The sequence below is a fragment of the Eretmochelys imbricata genome, chromosome 4, assembly GCF_965152235.1.
Source record: "Eretmochelys imbricata isolate rEreImb1 chromosome 4, rEreImb1.hap1, whole genome shotgun sequence".
NCBI lineage: Eukaryota > Metazoa > Chordata > Testudines > Cheloniidae > Eretmochelys > Eretmochelys imbricata.
Genome location: NC_135575.1, coordinates 135,512,947 through 135,531,055, shown reverse-complemented (window position 1 = coordinate 135,531,055; position 18,109 = coordinate 135,512,947). Strand labels below are relative to the sequence as shown.

General features: G+C 38.4%; 2 protein-coding genes across 5 annotated transcripts in view; one reads left to right on the top strand and one right to left on the bottom strand.

The window, feature by feature from the left end:
- Nucleotides 1-18,109, top strand: part of CTNNA2 (catenin alpha 2) — a 715,434-nt gene that overhangs the window by 483,710 nt on the left and 213,615 nt on the right. The window lies entirely within an intron of this gene.
- LRRTM1 (leucine rich repeat transmembrane neuronal 1) lies at nucleotides 10,747-12,312 on the bottom strand. The gene has a single exon (XM_077814690.1). The coding sequence runs from the start codon at nucleotides 12,310-12,312 to the stop codon at nucleotides 10,747-10,749; it is 1,566 nt and encodes a 521-aa protein (XP_077670816.1).

The following is an 18,109-nucleotide window of genomic DNA, read 5'->3' as shown; positions in this document are numbered from 1 at the left end:
TCCATTTCCGCATTTTCGGTTATGATTTTATTCCTCATTGAATAAGAGGCCTACCGTGTCCTTCATTTTCCTCTGTCTTCTAGGGTATTTGTAGAATGTTTTCTTGATATTCTTTATGTCTCTAGCTAGTTTAATCTCTTTTTCTGCCGTGACCTGTCTAATTTTGTTCATACATACTTCTGTTATTTGTTTATATTCATCCTTTGTAATTTGACTTAGTTTCCAATTTTTGTAGGACTCTTTTTTGAATTTCAGATCATTGAAGATCTCCTGGTTCAGCCTGGATGGTCTCTTGCCAACCTTCCTATCTTTCCTACACAGTGGGATATTTTGCTCTTGTGCCCTTAATAATGTCTCTTTGGAAAACTGCCAACTCTCCTGAACTGTTTTTCCCCTTAGACTTGCTTCCCATGAGATCTTACCTATCAATTCCCTGAGTTTCCTAAAGTCTGCCTTCTTGAAATCTATTATCTCTACTGTGCTGTTTTCCCTCCTACCATTCCTTAGAATCATGAACTCTACTATTTCACCAAAGCTGCCTTCCACTTTCAAATTCTCAAGCAGTTCATCCCTATTTGTCAAAATCAAATCTAGAGCAGCTTCTCCCCAATAGGTTTCTCCACTTTCTGAAATAAAAAAATGTCTCCAATACATTCTGAGAATTTGTTGGATAATCTGAGCCCTGATGTGTTATTTTTCCAACAGATGTCTGAGTACTTGAAGTCCCCCATCACCATGAAATCCTATGCTTTGGATGATTTTGTTTGTTTGTTTGTTTGTTTTTAAAAGCCACATCCACCTCTTCTTTCTGGTTAGGTGGTGTCAGGGTTCCCTCCCCACTCTGAACTCTAGGGTACAGATGTGGGGACCCGCATGAAAACACCCCTAAGCTTATTTTTACCAGCTTAGGTTAAAAACTTTCCCAAGGCACAAATTTTGCATTGTCTTTGAATAGTATGCTGCCACGACCAAGTGATTTAGACAAAGAACAGGGAAAGGACCACTTGGAGTTCCTATTTCCCCAAAATATCCCCCCAAGCCCTTACACCCCCTTTCCTGGGAAGGCTTGAGAATAAACAAGATGAGCACAAACCAGCCTTGGATTTTTAAGACCCAAAAACCCCAATCAGATTCTTAAAAAACAGAACTTTATTAGAAGAACAAAAAAAGATAAGAGAACAACTCTGTAAGATCAGAATGGAAGATAAGTCTCTTCCTAATAACAGGGTCCACCCTCCCAGAGAGGGGTCCTCAATGCGAGAGGATACCATGATATTGTTTGGCAGAAGGGTCCCAACTATGGGATCCTTTCATAGAATCATAGCAGATTAAGGTTGGAAGAGACCTCAGGAGATCATCTTGTCCAACCCCCTGCTCAAAGCAGGACCACCTCCAACTAAATTATCCCAGCCATGGCTTTGTCAGTCTGGGCCTTAAAAACCTCTAAGGATAGAGATTCCACCACCTCCATAGGTAACTCATTCCAGTGCTTCACCACCCTCCTAGTGAAATAGTTTTTTTCCCTAATATCCAACCTAGACCTCCCCCACTGCAACTTGAGACCATTGTTCCTTGTTCTGTCATCTGCTACCACTGAGAACAGCCAAGCTCCATCCTCTTTGGAACCCCCTTTCAGGTAGTTGAAGGCTGCTATCAAATCCCCCCTCATTCTTCTCTTCTGCAGACTAAAGAAGCCCAGTTCCCTCAGCCTCTCCTCATAAGTCATGTGACCCAGCCCTAATCATTTTCTCTTTCCTTCTGCTCCAGCTTGATGTTCTCCTTCCTTGAGACGTTCATCCTCCTTGACAGCCCAGAGGCTGTCATAGTGGGGGGTGGGACCGTTCTACGTATCTCAGAAAGTCTAATCTATGTACCGCTCTGTCTCCTGTAGTTCACTCACTTTGGTCTCAGGACCCCATCCTCGGTCTCTGGGTGCCATGCGCTGGTTGCTCTGAACACACATATGCCACCTGCCAGGCAGGTAATCATACATGCTTCATTCAGTGCAATAAACTGGATAGCCCTGCACTCTGATGCTAGACTTTTGCCTGCATTCTTTTTACGCTTGCAGGGTTACTTTATGTTTGTTGGGGAGAGGGGGTGGGGAGGAGAGTGTTGAGAGAGAAGGCAGTGTTATTGGCCTAAGTTTAGAGAATGATTATTAGGTGTATCTGGCTCATGCTCCCTTGAAAAAACTCCCCTGTTTGCAGCTCCTGTTTGCTGGCTCCTCTGATCACTTATGAGCTGGTTTTTAAAACCCCTGCTCTCTCTGATTTAGCCCTGCCCCTCTTATGAAGTAATCCTAAAGGGATGACAGGCTAAAGCCTCCTTAGGCAGATTTTAGCCTCACCTGGCAGGCCCGTAGGCTCAGCACACAGCCCCCTGAACAGACCACACAATAAATTTCTATCAAGCAGGCACACAGCAAGCAAGCAAGCACACGAAAACAAACCACTAACAGACAACAAACTCACCACAAGGTTCACTCCTCCTTCACATGGAGAACTCCTTCGCAAAACTCCCATTTGCTAGCCCCTGAAAGCAAATTCTGGTTTCATCATTGTACACTTAAGCCAAATGGAATGGAGGTTCCATGTGGGTAACAGATGGTGATAAAGGGTAAAGAAGCATGAAAATACCAGAGCAAAGGAAGGTTCTCAGGAGTGTCTATATTAGATCTTGTGGACTTCTGGTTTCCCCCTGTATATGGTGCATATACTTGTTTTGTACTTTGATTGTGTCTTTGGGTGGATGTCATGTCATGTCATGATCTGTTGATGAGGGCCATCCCCATTGTAGGCATTCATCACTTCTGTGTCTGACTAATCCTCACTGGGCACTGTTTACTTTTGCCAGTTATCTCCAGTGAGTTTGATTCCTCAAATTTGATCTCTAATACACACACTATTCGCAGTTAATTCTGTCTCAGAAAGCATTAACTTCTGGAGTTTGATCATTCTGGTCCATGGTGTTTTATCCATAGAGTACAATCATGTATACTGCCTGTCCCCCTGTCCATTTACTCTCCCCCCGGTTGCCTCATGTTTAGGAACATATGAGCAATATCTTCTTTCACCTCATCTCTGGTAGTACTAGGCCCTGTACCACATTTCTGTCAGTAGCACTAGTTTTCCAGCCTCATTGGTACTTTGATTTGGATCTTTCTGTACTGTGAATCTTATGGAATTACTTAGCCCATTGACATAAATTCATGTAGTAAAAAGGAATGCAGCTTATTAGGTTATCATTCTGTAATTACAGATGTATGTATGTATGTATGAATGTAGTTAATTACAAACAAGATATTATCTAGATATATGAACTGATGGTATGATCCTTTGCTGTAGTTGTTTATATGGAAAGCAAAAATGTCTCACATTAAGGTTTAAGGTCATGGCAGTGAGCAGCTGATTATGCTAATGTGAAGTAATGGTGCCCAATACAGTATGACATTTACATGAAGTTGAGGTAAACATTTGACATTCAGTGGCCTCTTTAGCATTGGGATTGAAAACCTTTTAGCAGCAGCCACAAATTTATGTTTGCTGTTGGAAAATTGCTTTGGGAAATGATCTGGATCAGAGAAGTAAATTTTCTGTCAAGATAAACTTTAGTAGTGAGCCAAGTTTAGTTTAAAAAATCCCTAGATGTTTTATCTCATTTTTATTAACATTCTTTAATATTTACCACACTCTCTCTTAGCAAGCCAAACTGTCAGTAGAAGCATTGAACTACAGACGCAGATTCAGGTTTACTCCAGAGAGCTCACTTTAGCTCTAGTCTTGCAAACACGAGCCATTGATAGCAGACGTGCTTCAAAGAGCTGGCAGTTGCTAAAAGAATAAAAACCCCTAGAATTCAATAGCTGTGAACTATTCTTGCAGTTTAGTTCTGGATTTTCAGATTTGATTTGATTTGATTTTTCTTTTGATTCAAATTCTTTTTCAGCTGATGTATGAATTCTGGGAGTGGAAAGACAGGGATAAGAGGAAACTGAAAAAGAAGGAGAATAAAAATGGAGCAGACTTAATACAAACAGGAAAGAAAATCTGTGTTTAAAGGATCTTCATAAAACAGTTGCCAGTTTGAGTCCCACATCTATAAGGAAGCTGTTTCCCTGCACCTTTTACTACCCATTCGAACACAGAGGTGTGCTGTTCAGTTGAGTCTTGGGTAACTTGAGTCTTGAGTCAGGCTGCAGTGAATACCTGAATTGGGTAATTTCCTTTTCTATCAGTTAAATACACACATGCATATTTCTTATCGCGGATTTTATTGACAAAACAATTTGAAGTCTTCTGTCATTAAACTCTGCTGCTACAGATTGCTGTTAGTAGGAAAGGGAACAGCATGTCTTCAGAGGAACACAGAGGAAAGTCTGCTGAGGCTATGTGCTTAGTCACTAATCATATAAGCCAATCATAATTTAAAATCATCTTCATTAAGTATGAGGACTAGCTGGTACAGTGGATTTGATGCAAACCTGTCACATTTGGAGTCTTGTAGTCAGCTCTTGATAATGTCACAAATGGAAATGAATTGGTCATAATCCCATGCTGTCCACAGTAAAAAACACCTAGCTGGGCATTACTAGCTGTGCCTGCTGCAGATTTGAACAGTGCAGGAGAGTTGGTGTGGATCAGGACGGAGGTGTATTAGTAGAGCTGTGTGTGATGTTTGCCTAGCACCTGCTCATTCTGTTTATATTTGGCTACTGCTAATAGTTCTTCGCTCCCAGGAGCGCTGAATTTTACACATTGCTTTTGTAAAGTACATTTCTTTTCTTCTCCCTTCATGTAAATAGTTGGCACATTTCTGAACTCAGAATCCATTTCATTTTGGTCGGCTACATTTAATTATTTCCCACAGCTTCTTCGTCCTTTTTCCTGGCCTTGAAAGTAGAGTGTTAGGGATGACTGATACTAGAGAACAAGAACAATTCGTCTAAATCCTAAACAATTGTGTCTGAGTACCAGCAAGTGACATTTTATTAATAACGATAATAATAATATTAATTAATAATAATGATAAAATGTCTGTCTGGAAGAGAAATACAGATTTCACTGCAAATATGTTCACTATAAACCTGACATATTGCAATAAAATTATAGTGCTCCTCGGCATTCAGCTGGGTTCTTCACAGTCACCCACCCAATTACAAATTTCTGTCTTGCCAGCTAGATTGTTGCTTTGTTTCATTAATTTAGTGTAGTCAGGCCTTTTTTTTTTTAAGACAACTTCTGAGGTAGACTGCATTCAACCCTGTTCTTTCAGCAAGTTTCTCTGCTGTAACACAGGATGTGAGGAATTCTTTGCATGGTTTTGATTGTTTGATTTCTACTTAATAAATACTCTGAATGGTTATTTCTAATAAGTGAATGGGTTTGGTATGTGTCAGTATTCATCTGAAATGTTAATCTTAGGTCTCTGGCATTTTTTCCAGCCCACCAGACAAATTCAGGCTTTGAGGATAAGTATATGTGTCCTCAAGTAACCGGACATTCAACTTGTTAACACTGGACTGATCCTGAAAAGCAACCTTGTGGCATACTGATAAATTGTGCATGGGAAAAATGCCTGATATGTGTTTGTTGTAATACCTGTGACTACAAAACCTGAGTGTGAGAGAGATTGAGTCTGGGTATGGTTAATAAGAGAATCAGTTGAGCACAAGCTCAGCTCTGAATATGGGCACTTTTTGTTAGGAAAGCAAACTGCTTTTGGTATAAATATCTAGTTTTCTAGAAAGTCCATAGTGAGTTGCTACTAATACAACTAGGAAATGCTGTTGATAAAACTGAAAAAGGGACATGATGTTGGAATTGAACTACCAGTGTTCTGGAGAGGGAATAGTACAGTGTTGTTTATATTCGCCTCCCAATGAAAGTGAGTGACTGAGTGAGTGTGTGTGTGTGTTCATGCCTGAGAGTGAGAGAGACAGTATCCTTCTAGAATGTCTTTGGATGGCTCTCCCCCAATTAGAACATGGGAGGTAACACACAGAAAAAGCTAATTTATCTTGCCTGCCTTGTCACCTATCCTTCTCTCTCCTTTCTTCATGTTCCTCCATCCTTCCTTTTTGTCTTTCTTATGCTGCAAACCTATATTTTTATTGTGCTCTCCTTTCCACAAGCCCTTCCATCTTTGCTTGCTCATTCTGTAAAGCTATATGTTTCTCTACCCACCTCAGTCTTCGATTTTTTTTTAAATCTTTGCCAGTCCTTTAGGCTTATCATCTTTTTTTAAAAAAAGACCTGGTTTAGTCCTCTTCACTTAAGTCTTTCCTCCTTGTCTTTTGTCTCCTTGTCTTCATTTCCTTCCTCTTTTCTTTAATTTGAATATATTTTAGCAGTAATAATAAGCTTGCTAATTAAATGCTGCTTCCCATTTGCCTTTCTGAAAGCTGTCTGAAGTAACTGGGCTTCTTATTTAGAATGTTCTTTTGCAACCACAGTAGAACAAGACACAGAAGGAAACAAATTTAGTATATCTGGAAAAAAGCAATGGCTGGGCTTTTTATCAGAGCAGAAGAAAATGATTAAATATAGACATTTGAAGAGTTTCTCAGTACCCTGACCATAAAAACACACCGTGTATGTTAAACTATACAAAATATGTTCAGGTATATGATCTTTCTTTGATATACACAAGCAAGGAGATTAAGAGCTTCATCTAAGGTTTCATCCTTAGCCCACTATAGAATACGTAGAGATTGCTGTGCATATGGCATGTAAGATCATCCACTGGTGTACTTAAGTACCAGCAGTACTTAAGCACAATGAGGAAGCTAAAGGATGGAGTTTACAGCTTTAACTTAGAATTTCTTTGTATTTATAAATTCAGGCCAGATACAGAATATGATACATTACATTGATTTTGTGATTTCAGGTCATTTTTTTCTGTAGTTCAGAAATTAAAAGAAAAAGCCGGGAAGGGACATAAATCATCCCTCATAAGTATTCAGAGCATACACACTAACATTTCCTTCAAAACCATTATTGGGTACACTGTGACTGTGTATTGATGTTAGTAGCAAAAGATTGTCTATTATGGATCCATAACACTGACTGAGTATTAACAATCCTCATGAAAGATAGTTTCCTTGCCTTGCCTTGTGTGTGAAAATACTGAAAGGAACAGCTTGAGCTAATTGCCTAGTTAAAAAAGGGAGATTGTCTTTCTAGTGGAACATAATAAGGGGATTTATTTAAAATAGTTTTACTCACTAACCTTCCCCTAGAACCTCTTGGGTGAGAAACTGTGTCACATTTCACCTAGAAGCATATTTTTGTACCCATACTATAAATGTCTGATAAGGGGATCAGAACAGAAACACTGACATTTCTGTGGATAGTTAGTTGAATTTCAAATCTGAAAAGAATAATCAGCAAGAGCTTTCTCCTATTGCTCCATGTACACTACAAAGGTAGTGATGTTCAAATATACCCATGCAAGCTGCCTGAAACGGGACGGAAATAACCGTATTTTGATTAGTTGGATTGTAACACAATAAATGCTTCCCCTTTGCATTTGGAATATTCATTTATTTCTCACATTAACTTTCAGAAGAGATTTGGGCAGCCTTTAGAGCATCATTGTGGTTTATAGCCATATAGCTTAATTTAAATGACAAGGGGCCACGGTGACTGCTCAGGACTCCCAGGAGATATGTACAGGTATCCTCTGGAGACCTGAAGAAGCAGAAGTTTGTCTTGTCACTCGTCTATTTAGAAAAAAAGATTGTTTGTGATTATTTGAAAAATATCATCTCTGAAGTTGAATTTCTGTTATCTTATGTGTGGAGGGTTCAGCTATCATTCTGCAATGGGAAGCAAGTCATTGGTGGTAACTACTCTCCTTTTAGAGAACTGGTAAGAGGAAGTAATGTGATTAGCCCTCATTGTGAAAAGTATTGCACTTTTAAAAATCAGATTATCTCTCTTAGTTTACTTAAGGTGCCAATGCAAGATGCATGAAGCATAGAGGTGAATAAATCACCAAGGTTGAATTGTTCAAGTCTCACAAAACCTCATTTGAAATTGCTAACACTGATAAACAGAATGAATAATTCTGTAGATGTGTGCAGTGACTTGCATGTAAAACACACCCCACACACATGCTAAAAATATGAGGAAAGCTGGTATGTTTTGCACCAGTCTTGCAGCAGATTTACATGCACCAAGACATCTTCTATGTACATGAACGCTGAGGAAAAATGAAGACACCGGCACTTTTTCTTATAGCAACAGGAGTTACTGAAGAAATAAAGGCAGTTCAATGTTTTTCACATATGTAGAATTTTAACTGTCTTTGGGGTGCTCTTGAAAGCTTTCTGTCAAACCAACTTAAACCAATCAGTTTGCAAAATGACATTAAAGTTACATTTTGATTTGAGGGGTGTATCATAGTGCTTGTAATTAAAGTTAGAAAGCCAAATTCTGCAGACCTGCCTCAGGCAAAACCCCCCTTTGCACTCAGTGGAGATTTTCATGAGCAAAGACTGGAAAATATGGCTCTAAATTAACATTGTGTAAAGTATTTTGTCTTACAAAACTAAGCAGACACAGAAACAAACAAGGGGATGTCTTGCTGTTGGTTCCATCACTGCTCATCACTGCTCATTTAGGGCCTGATCTTCTTCCAATGAAGTCAATGGGAGTTTTGCCATTGACTTCAGTGGCTGAAGAATTAGACCCTTGCAGATTTGCAGTGGAACATAAAGAGAAATGCACTATTGCTTAAATGGTTAAATACCATTCTAGCTAGAATAGTCTGAGCAAATTTCAAGACAGCAGGGAAATTGTAAGTGGCTTAAAAACAAAAGCATTCATTTTTGAGTTTCAAATTTGCAATAATGAAAAAAATGATCCTCTACCGATGCGGATCATGGCTTTCGTTTATGATATTGTAGTTTTACTATATAAAATAATCTGATTACACTACAGCAATACTTCATATTTAATTAATATAAATCAGGGTGAAAGTTGTTAAGCAGACAAAGAGTAAGCTTTGGCTCTTCAAAGGATATGCTCATTTGACATTTAGAAATAATTTATAAAATCTTCCTTTTTATGCAATTAAACATTATTGCCTACTAAGCTTCTCTGCAGAAAAAAACTTGGGTTGCTCCTTTCATGATCTGCATTTTATAAATCTGTGTTAGTGTCATAGGCATTTTTTAAAAAAATTGTACATCTAAGTTAACATTAAAAATGTCAATTTTGTGGCACTTCCTTTCGTTGTTGCTAGCCCTAGCATGAAGAAATAGGTACAAAGTGTATACATTTTACAAACTCCATTATCTGTAACATTTTATTAGAAGGGTATGCTGTGTGAGGAAGGTTTGAAAAGATGCACTGCCTGATGGTATAAAAATGCAACACCCTCGTTTTCATTGACATGAGTGGAGAGCAGTCAGTACATATTGGTTGGTTACATATTGGAGAGAAAAATCCAAAATGCAAAAGGAAAAGCAAGCATTTAAAGAAGGGCAATAAAATGAAACCGCTGCATGGCTCTGGATTAACAAAGCACTGTTAATGTAATCACCGATCCCTGTGTCAATACTTAGTGAGGTGGGCTCATATACTTTCTTCCTCTGCAGGTATTTTTAAAAGGAGGGGCTGTTCAGGATGTCTTGTGATTACAGTGACTGACAAGCTATCCCAATCCCAAGACAGTGGTTTACTATAGTAACCATAAGTATGGTCTAATCACTCGATGCTTAATGGGCCTGCAGTGTTACACCCAAGGTTCTACTTTTGAAACACACAGAGCTTTCACCACTGAAAATTGGATTGCTGCCTCCTTAGTCCTTTCATCATTACTCTACATTGCAGAGAGAAATGGTTTCTCTACCTTTAGCATACGGCATAAGAGCATGAAAGGGGGAAATGATAGAAGATTTTAAATAAGCCCTTTAAAATAAGGTGTTTGTTTTTTTTAAAAAAAGGGAAAGACAAAGTAGCATTTTTTAGGCTGTCTTTTTTTTAATCAGACTTTGCAATGTAATTAATTCAGATACAGAATGTACTGATGGGAAATGCTGCATCTTTGTGGCTCTTAGTACAACTCAGAAGTCAGCTATCTTGAAAAATCTTCAGAAATATTTCTTTGTGACAGGTTAGAACTTTAGCCTTTCCAAGATGACTCAGCTCCTTCTTTTAGTGATATACTGTTACAGGTAGCATATTAACAAAAATATATTTGCTATGCCATGCTTTTTTTTGTTTTCAATAACATGGTGTATGTGGATGTGTAATAATTACACTGTGAAGCCATCTGCTTAATTTTAATCTTTCAATTTTATGTGGCTTCTTTGCTGATAGATTTTCATTTCAACACTTTATGTGAAGAGAAAAGAGGTTAAACTGTTGTATTTTGCATACAGGTAACAATTCATGTAGTATACACCAGTCTGTAAAAACTGTAAATGCTATTTTTTTTATTTTAAACGTTTTTGTAGTTTACAAAAAAAATCAATCAATAATTGGTACCTTTTTACACTCTCGGATTCCTGAATATTGTCAGATCTTCAAAGGGAATATTATCATATGAAATGTTAGGACTGACTGTCCTGAAGATTTTAAGACACAATAAAGCTAACATATCAAGTCTTTTAGACAGATCCTCTTACAATTTCAGCAAAGAAGTGCATCAGAAATTATCAGAAAAGCACAGTAAACCCCCATCCAACTGTCTGCCCATTGTTATTTGGTTGCACACTGTTTAAATCCCCACAGAAAATCACACCTCACATTCCCTTGCTGGCTGCTGGTGACAGGAACAAGATCCATATTCATTAATGATCACCAGGGCTCCTTCAATGTGGTTGGGTTTGTAATCAACATAATACTCCTGGGCTGACATGGCAGCCATTTGATGCATGGTTTGTTTCTGCTTCTGCTTTCTGCGCTGTGTCACAAAGCACTGTCTGAGTTGCCTTAGGCTGGCTGGAAAACACTTCCAGGAGACATACAACACTAAAACCACTATGAGGAAAGAGAAAATCAGTGCCATGGTCCCTGTCACCACCTTGTGAATTTGAACAGCATTCTCAGTGTTTTCACTGGGGATAGTTACCGTTATGGCATTTGTTGTTCTTTCTCCTTCAGTATCCTGCACATCATATATTATTGTGGCAGGGCTATAAGTGAACATTTGGTCACTGTTGTTTGTTACTGCTGATAGCATGTTAACACTTGTTGGGTCTTCTGCATCTTCGCATAAGTGAAAAGCATACACTGCATCTAAAACATCCTCTCCCTGTGCATATTCAGGGGTGGCACAGAGCAGATTGCTGTCATAGCGACCTTTAAAGTTACTTAGCCAGGAGGCCAAGGCGCAAACGTTACGGCTGCAATCCCAGATGTTTGCAGAAAGGCTGATGCTAGTGAGTGATTTCCAGGAGTTGAGGATTCTAGGATCAATGTAGGTTAGCTGGTTGGAATCCAGCTGCAGTGATTGGAGGTGAGGTACACTTTCGAAAACATGAGGTTCAATGTATTCAATCTCATTGCCAGAGAGATCCATTTTTTCCAATTTCCATATCCAGTCCAAGGAATTGACTACAATAGTGACTTTATTCCTTCGTAGGCAGAGAGAATGCAGTGAAATGAGCCTTGGAAAATGGGCTAAATTCACCTTCACCAAATCATTGTGCTCAAGGTGTAGTTCAGTGAGTTTAAATAAGCCTGCAAAAGAGTTTCGAGCCAGGCTTTTCAACTGATTGTATCCTATGTCTAGAAACTTCAGGCTGCGACAGTCCTGAAAAATTCTCACTGGCACAAACTTGATGGCGTTTGACCGCATGTGCAAAGTTGTTAGTTTTCTCAGCCCATGAAACAGATCTGGTTCCAAAGACTGCAGGTTATTATATGATAAATCCACACTACGCAAGTTTGGCATCGGTCGGAAAGTAGTATTGGGCAGTTGGGTGATTTTGTTGGAACTCAGAGTGAGTTCTTTAACTCTCCGCAATTTTTGAAAGGTATTCCTCTCCACTGAGCAAATGTGATTGTGATCCAGATAGAGCCACGTGAGCTGCATTAACCCTGTGAACTGTCCATCATGTAGCTCTGAAAGGCTGTTGTACCGCAGAGACAAGCCCATCATGCCCGACAGGTTGCGAGGCATCTCTGTAAGATTCAATGACTCACAGTACAAAAGCCTGCCCTCACACCGACATAGCTGTGGACACCCACTATTCACGGCTGGAAGCATTTTTAAAAAGACACCCAGTGTACACAATATCAACCCTGGGGGCTTCCTCAGCAACCAGTTTAAACAGAGACCAATAAGAAGGAAATCCATTAGCAAGAATATTTCCAAATATGCTTGAGAATGTCCATTGAAATCTTTTCAAATTCTACATCATATTTTATTTCAGGGGGGAAAAAAAGACACAAGCAAATATTTCACTTTACAGCATGCAGGAGCTGTGCAGCATTAAAGTTCACAGACATTCACAGGTAAAAAGATGTTGATTTTGTTCATGTTAGATGCTGCAGCAAAGAAAAAAAAATCTTTCTTCATGAAAGAATTTAATTAAAAAGTGTCTTACCCACCCTTTTCCAGAGAGTGACAACCTCCATTCAGTTGCTTCCTTTGTGTTTGGACTAATTATATGCAGAACTTAAAAAGACCTCTCTGTGCTACAAATTCAGTCCCTTTCAATTTTGTGCAAAGCTGGCAGGCTCACAATGTCTTATTTTGCTTCTGCTCAAAGAGCTAAAGGGATGTCCAGCTAGCTTTTTAGCTGACTTCTAGGACGTGCAAGTTTCAGAACTATGTGCATGAGCTTGATCTTCTCTTTCTCTCTCTCTCTGTCCTTTTCTCTGCAGTTAATACTGTGACGTTGTGAAAAAAACTCCAAACTCTTTACTAACGACTCCACAGGATTTGACAATCTCTTTAATGTCCATCATTTGAAACGACCATTGACCAGCACAACCTTTACTCCACAGAGACAGATTACAATTCACTCACTGACCGGCTAAGGATAGCTTTATTTCCCATTCTTTGTTCGCTTTGCTTGTTAGGTGATGCTTAGAGCAGAGAGAGAGACAGCAAGAATCCCTTCCCTTCAGCTGAGCAGTATGTTGGTAAAGCATGCAGAGGCACCTAGTGCTCACTGAGTGTCGTAAGCTGCTCATGATTGTACGCCTGCACTGTGCATCTCAGACATGGGCAGATTGAAAAGGGGTGGGCATAAAACCAACATTTTAGTGAGCCAGTAAAGTAATATATGTTCTTTGATGAAATGGAAAATACTTTAAGCCTCTCTCTCCATTTCTCAAACACACACACACAAAAATTATCATCAGCAGCCTGGCATTTCTAAGTAGGAAGAACAGAATTAGATTTTTTTCTTTCTTCCCCCCACCCCTTTTGTTTAAACTCGCCTGGATTCATAAGGCACATAAGGATTAGATGGGGGGTGGGTGTTTGTTTCTTGTTCTGAGAATGAGTATAGAAAATGTGATCTTTGGATTTTTTTTCTTTTATTTTTTTCAAGATCAACGTTTGAATTTTATAGTCATTTGTTGGGAATATGTTTTTATTCTGATACCCTCTCACCACGGCATGTTTTAGAATTCTGTGCAATCCTTCTCACAGAAAGGCAGTCAGGGCTCTGCAAATTCGAATTTCTGGACTTGTATGTTTTAATTACATTTGGTCTTTTACCATCCTGCATATTTTTAATGTGGTCAGCACATGCTTTTCCTAATGGCGCTTTTTTTTTTTTTTTTTTGCAGCGTATGCTACGGCACACAGAACTATTATTCATGCAGCATAAAGAATGCTGTGCTTTCTGAATGAGATCAACATGCAGGTTGCCCTTTCAGTGTGTTTGTGGTGGGGAGAGACGGGATTTGGAACCCGATTAGATTATGTTTTCCCAATTGTGCTGCCCTTTGTTCTATGTACCAACAAATCATTGCATACTAATTTTCATTCATCATTATTTATAGAAAAGACCACTGTTGATAAGCTATCTCTGTAATCTTTAGACCGAGAAATATGCAATACTATTGTCAGGGAGATATTGGCCATTCTTTTCTATTATGAAATACCATCAGAAGTGAGACGGCTGACAAATGCTATTGGAACTGACAACTCAGGGTTCAGTATATCCCTTTAAGGAAGTTTGATATGAAAACACATTTCATGCAAAAGAAAGTGCTGTTCTCTTATTTAAGTCACCATTGATGATTAGGTGGGTGTGTAAAGTTGGATTAGCTTTGAGTTTGGCTACAATACTGACCAAAACAGTTTTTCAGGTTTTTGACGAATCAATACAAGATCCTGGTTCTGCTAAACGTATTTGATTATGATTGGCTGCTTTGAGCATGTGCTGGTACAGCTCAAGGAACACAGTGATTTGATACTACAGAAGTTCTCTTCCAAGGGAAGTCACAGAAAACGTAATGCCAAAACTATTTTCAGGAATTCAAACATGAATATGTGAGTGAATCATTTCAAACATATTTGTTCAAAACATCCTTCCCAAATGTGTTAAAATCCTTTGATTGCAGTCTCAGAACTGGGAATCAAGAATTATTTATCCTCCTAATTCAATGTATTTATGCCCTTCTACTGTACATATCCATTGTTTTCCAATAAGAGTGGCTAGGCACATACCAAAATCTGAAACTTTTGTAGTATTTAGACTTCTAATCATGGATGGAAAATTGACCGTGTTTCTCCTCCCGCTCGTGTTCCTTATTCACAGCTCAGGAAGTCCTGTAGTGGCAACTACAGCCAGTTCCTGTCCGGTAGTGGCAGTGCATATTGGCTTCTCTTTCCCACTACACAAAAACATTGGGGAAAGTGATGAAAGAACATGGGGAGAGACTAAGGGAAGCTAACAAGGAAAGGGAGGCTGTAAAAGTCATGGCCATGCCAGGACATATTCAGGATTCCAGTTCTGAGTATTTGATGAAGTCAGCAGCAGAGACTGAGGCATTGGGATTATATGGAAATTGCATAAACCCCCCAAGGTTTTAGATCTGGAATCCCAGGAGGAGCTCAATACTCTCTGCCCCTGAACAGGTCAGGGGCAACTCTGTAAAGGGAACTTCACAGAATTCTGTTATCCCTTCAAGAGAGGTTGGCAGGCCCTATATTTGTAATGATGATATCTACTACTTAAATGGCATAAAGGAGCCATAGGCAGCTGCAAATCATCAGAAAAGAATTCTTCTGGCATTGGTGAGTACTCTCCAGGGCATTAATTTTCTAAATCTGGCCCCTTCTCCGCTGGTGTAGAAGGAAGACAGATGTGGGTGAAGGTGCTGCACATCTTGCATTGGCACAGGATCTATTAAGGATCCCATGCCAATGGCATAAATTAGATCTTACTTCAGCTGATGTAAGTGGTGTCAAAGTGAAGGCTGGCTCTCAGAATTAGGGGGCCAGAATCAGCTGTGGTGTGCTGAGTCGAGCTCTGTTGTAGGAGAGAATGTGCCCCTATCTAAAAATGCTTTTGTACAAAGAAACCAGGTCGTTCTAAGAATGGCAGAGCTCAATATGTCTAGCTACAGCCATTGAAGCAGTGGGTTGACTAAATCCAAGAAGTATGGAATATGGGTTCGAACAAAAATAAAATTGGGTGAATGTGTTTTGGTTCTACAATGTCTTTGGTAAACTTGTCTATCATAGAGTGGCTAAACATTTTAAAATGTACCTTTTACTGTAATAAAAACAGAAATCTGCTTTCAACCTAATTTTTCTTCAAATGACTTAATTTCCTCTGTCAAAGCTGTTATCACTGCCAACTTGTTAAGTTTACACATTTTCTACAGTTCAAAACCCTGTGGCACATTTGTATACATTAAAAGACTTAACTTAGTTGTATAAAATGCAGCTATTATAAGTTGTTTTCAGAAGTATAAATTAAGTGTATATGTATTTAAAGGAGACTGATTAAATCAATGCAAAGTAGGTTACAGAAGGTAAATATAAAGCTTTAGAAAAAGTTTAGCTGATTGAATTAGTATTGAAATCATCACACAAATGAAATTTGCTGGTATTCCAGTGCAATGATTCGCAAAATTGTTCACGATGTCAAAGTAAGTCAAAGTTAATACATTAACTAGTTAAAGTTAACTAGTTAACTAGTTAATACTTGACTTGTTAACTAGTTAAAGTTAACAAGTCAAAGTTAATACATTAACTAGTTTCAATCATGCTCCATATTTATTAATTTCTGGTATTGTATGCTCTAAGTATCATTTATGCCCAGACATTTATTAGGTCCAAATCTGTACTTCACTATACTGATTTATGCCCTGTGTTATACAGGAAATCAGACTAGATGATCACAGTGGTCCCTTCTAGACTTGAAAAATATGAATCTATGACTTCAGTAGAGTTCCACCGGTGTAAATAAATGCAGAATTTGGCTCATAATCTCTAAGTGTATGTATACTCTTTAGTTTATTAACAATCAAATATGTAAACTCAAAAATGTGCAAGATCCCGTTGAGCAGAGTGTAAAATAATCTTGTTTATGCCATGCACAAAGAATACCATAAATGTACTTCTTGCTTTTGGTATTTTCTAAGTGATTTCTATCAGTGTAATAAGGAATGGGAATTTGATTGGTGATTTTAATTTCCCTTTGTGGCTAGGAATGGACAAACTCAAACCTTGATCTTTACACTGTAGTCTTTAATTTTCAAGTGCACTGAACTGTGGCATTTTTATAAACATTTAAAGAAAGAAAAGGAAAGGAAAGGAAAAGAAAAGACATGACTTCAAGGGTAGCAAATTAAATCTGTTATTGCTCTGATATTTACATCTTGGACACTCCTGGCATTTGCCTCACTGTCCCCCCCTAAATAGGATTTAGAATATCAGTTGATAAGGAGTGGATGAGCTATATAAAATGGTATTTTTAGTGGGCACACAAACATTGTAATATACAAGTTTTTTTAATCAAAATGACTCTGGCCATTCGAGGTGTTGAAGTAATAAGTAAAAGATAGCTATCTCTGCTGCCTTACTATCAGTACAGAATAGACACATTGGATGTGTTACAATCTTTAAGAAATAGATATTCTCATGTAAATCAGCCTATTTATTTTGACAATATGATAAATACACTTTTATCTCTTCATGCAGATACTTGGTTGTCATCACCAGCCACAACAGTTACCCATGTGAACCTCTGTAAAGTCAGTCATGGAGGCAATCTACATGCAGAATTGTCAGTGTATCTTTTAAAGAAAATATAACAATTAAGCTGGTTGTAAACAACTCCTAGTTCATGTACGTCTAGACTAGAAGTTTGGTCTTGTTGTAACTCGAGTGAATTGCGTTTCAGTTAAATCTAGTTAACACCTTCAGAAATGCTAATCTAGACGCTCTACAAACATCTATTCCAAGACCTTCTAAAGCATTTCTGGAGGTGTTACTTAACTAGAGTTAATTGATTTCCAGTTAACTGGTGTTAAAATGGTACCACACACCACCGTAGACATACCCCACGGGTCACCCTTTCCTCTTATGGTTAGTCATGACTAGGTAACACATTTCAAAATATAACTGTCTTTGTCTATACTGCATACTAAATGGTTTTTAAAACACATTAATTGAAGTGTGTTAATTGACACATCTTGTAACCCAACTCATTTTCCCGGCATAGAGAAAACCTAAGGCTATGTTTCATTGGAAAGAGACACATTTCTACATTGAGATAGCTAATTTGAGATAGTGCTTGCAATGTAAAATCCTAGTTGAGACAAGGCACAGGTAATTTTTACCTTGAAGTAGCAAGTCAAAATCAGCTCTTTACACTCTTAAAGCTTAAAGGTAAAAACTACCCGTGCCTTGTCTCAACTAGGATTTTACATTGAGATCGCTGTCTTGATGTAAAAAACTCACCTTTTTTGCAGTGAAGACAAAGTCTCTCTACCAAAAACCACTACTCAGACTAACAAGGTGCAGGAATTCATAGAAAGAAAGTTCTAAAATAAGTTTTCAGAAGGTTGGGGTGAACAAATTAAAAGCTGTTCCTGGCAGCCTTACCGGGGAGTCATTTTACAACTGGATAAACTGTTCCTGGAAAATCTTCACAGTGCATTAGGCACAAATCTGTTCTTCA

Excerpts from the sequence above, each read along its gene's own strand:
- LRRTM1 (XM_077814690.1), bottom strand. The coding sequence starts at position 12,312 with ATGGATTTCCTTCTTATTGGTCTCTGTTTAAACTGGTTGCTGAGGAAG.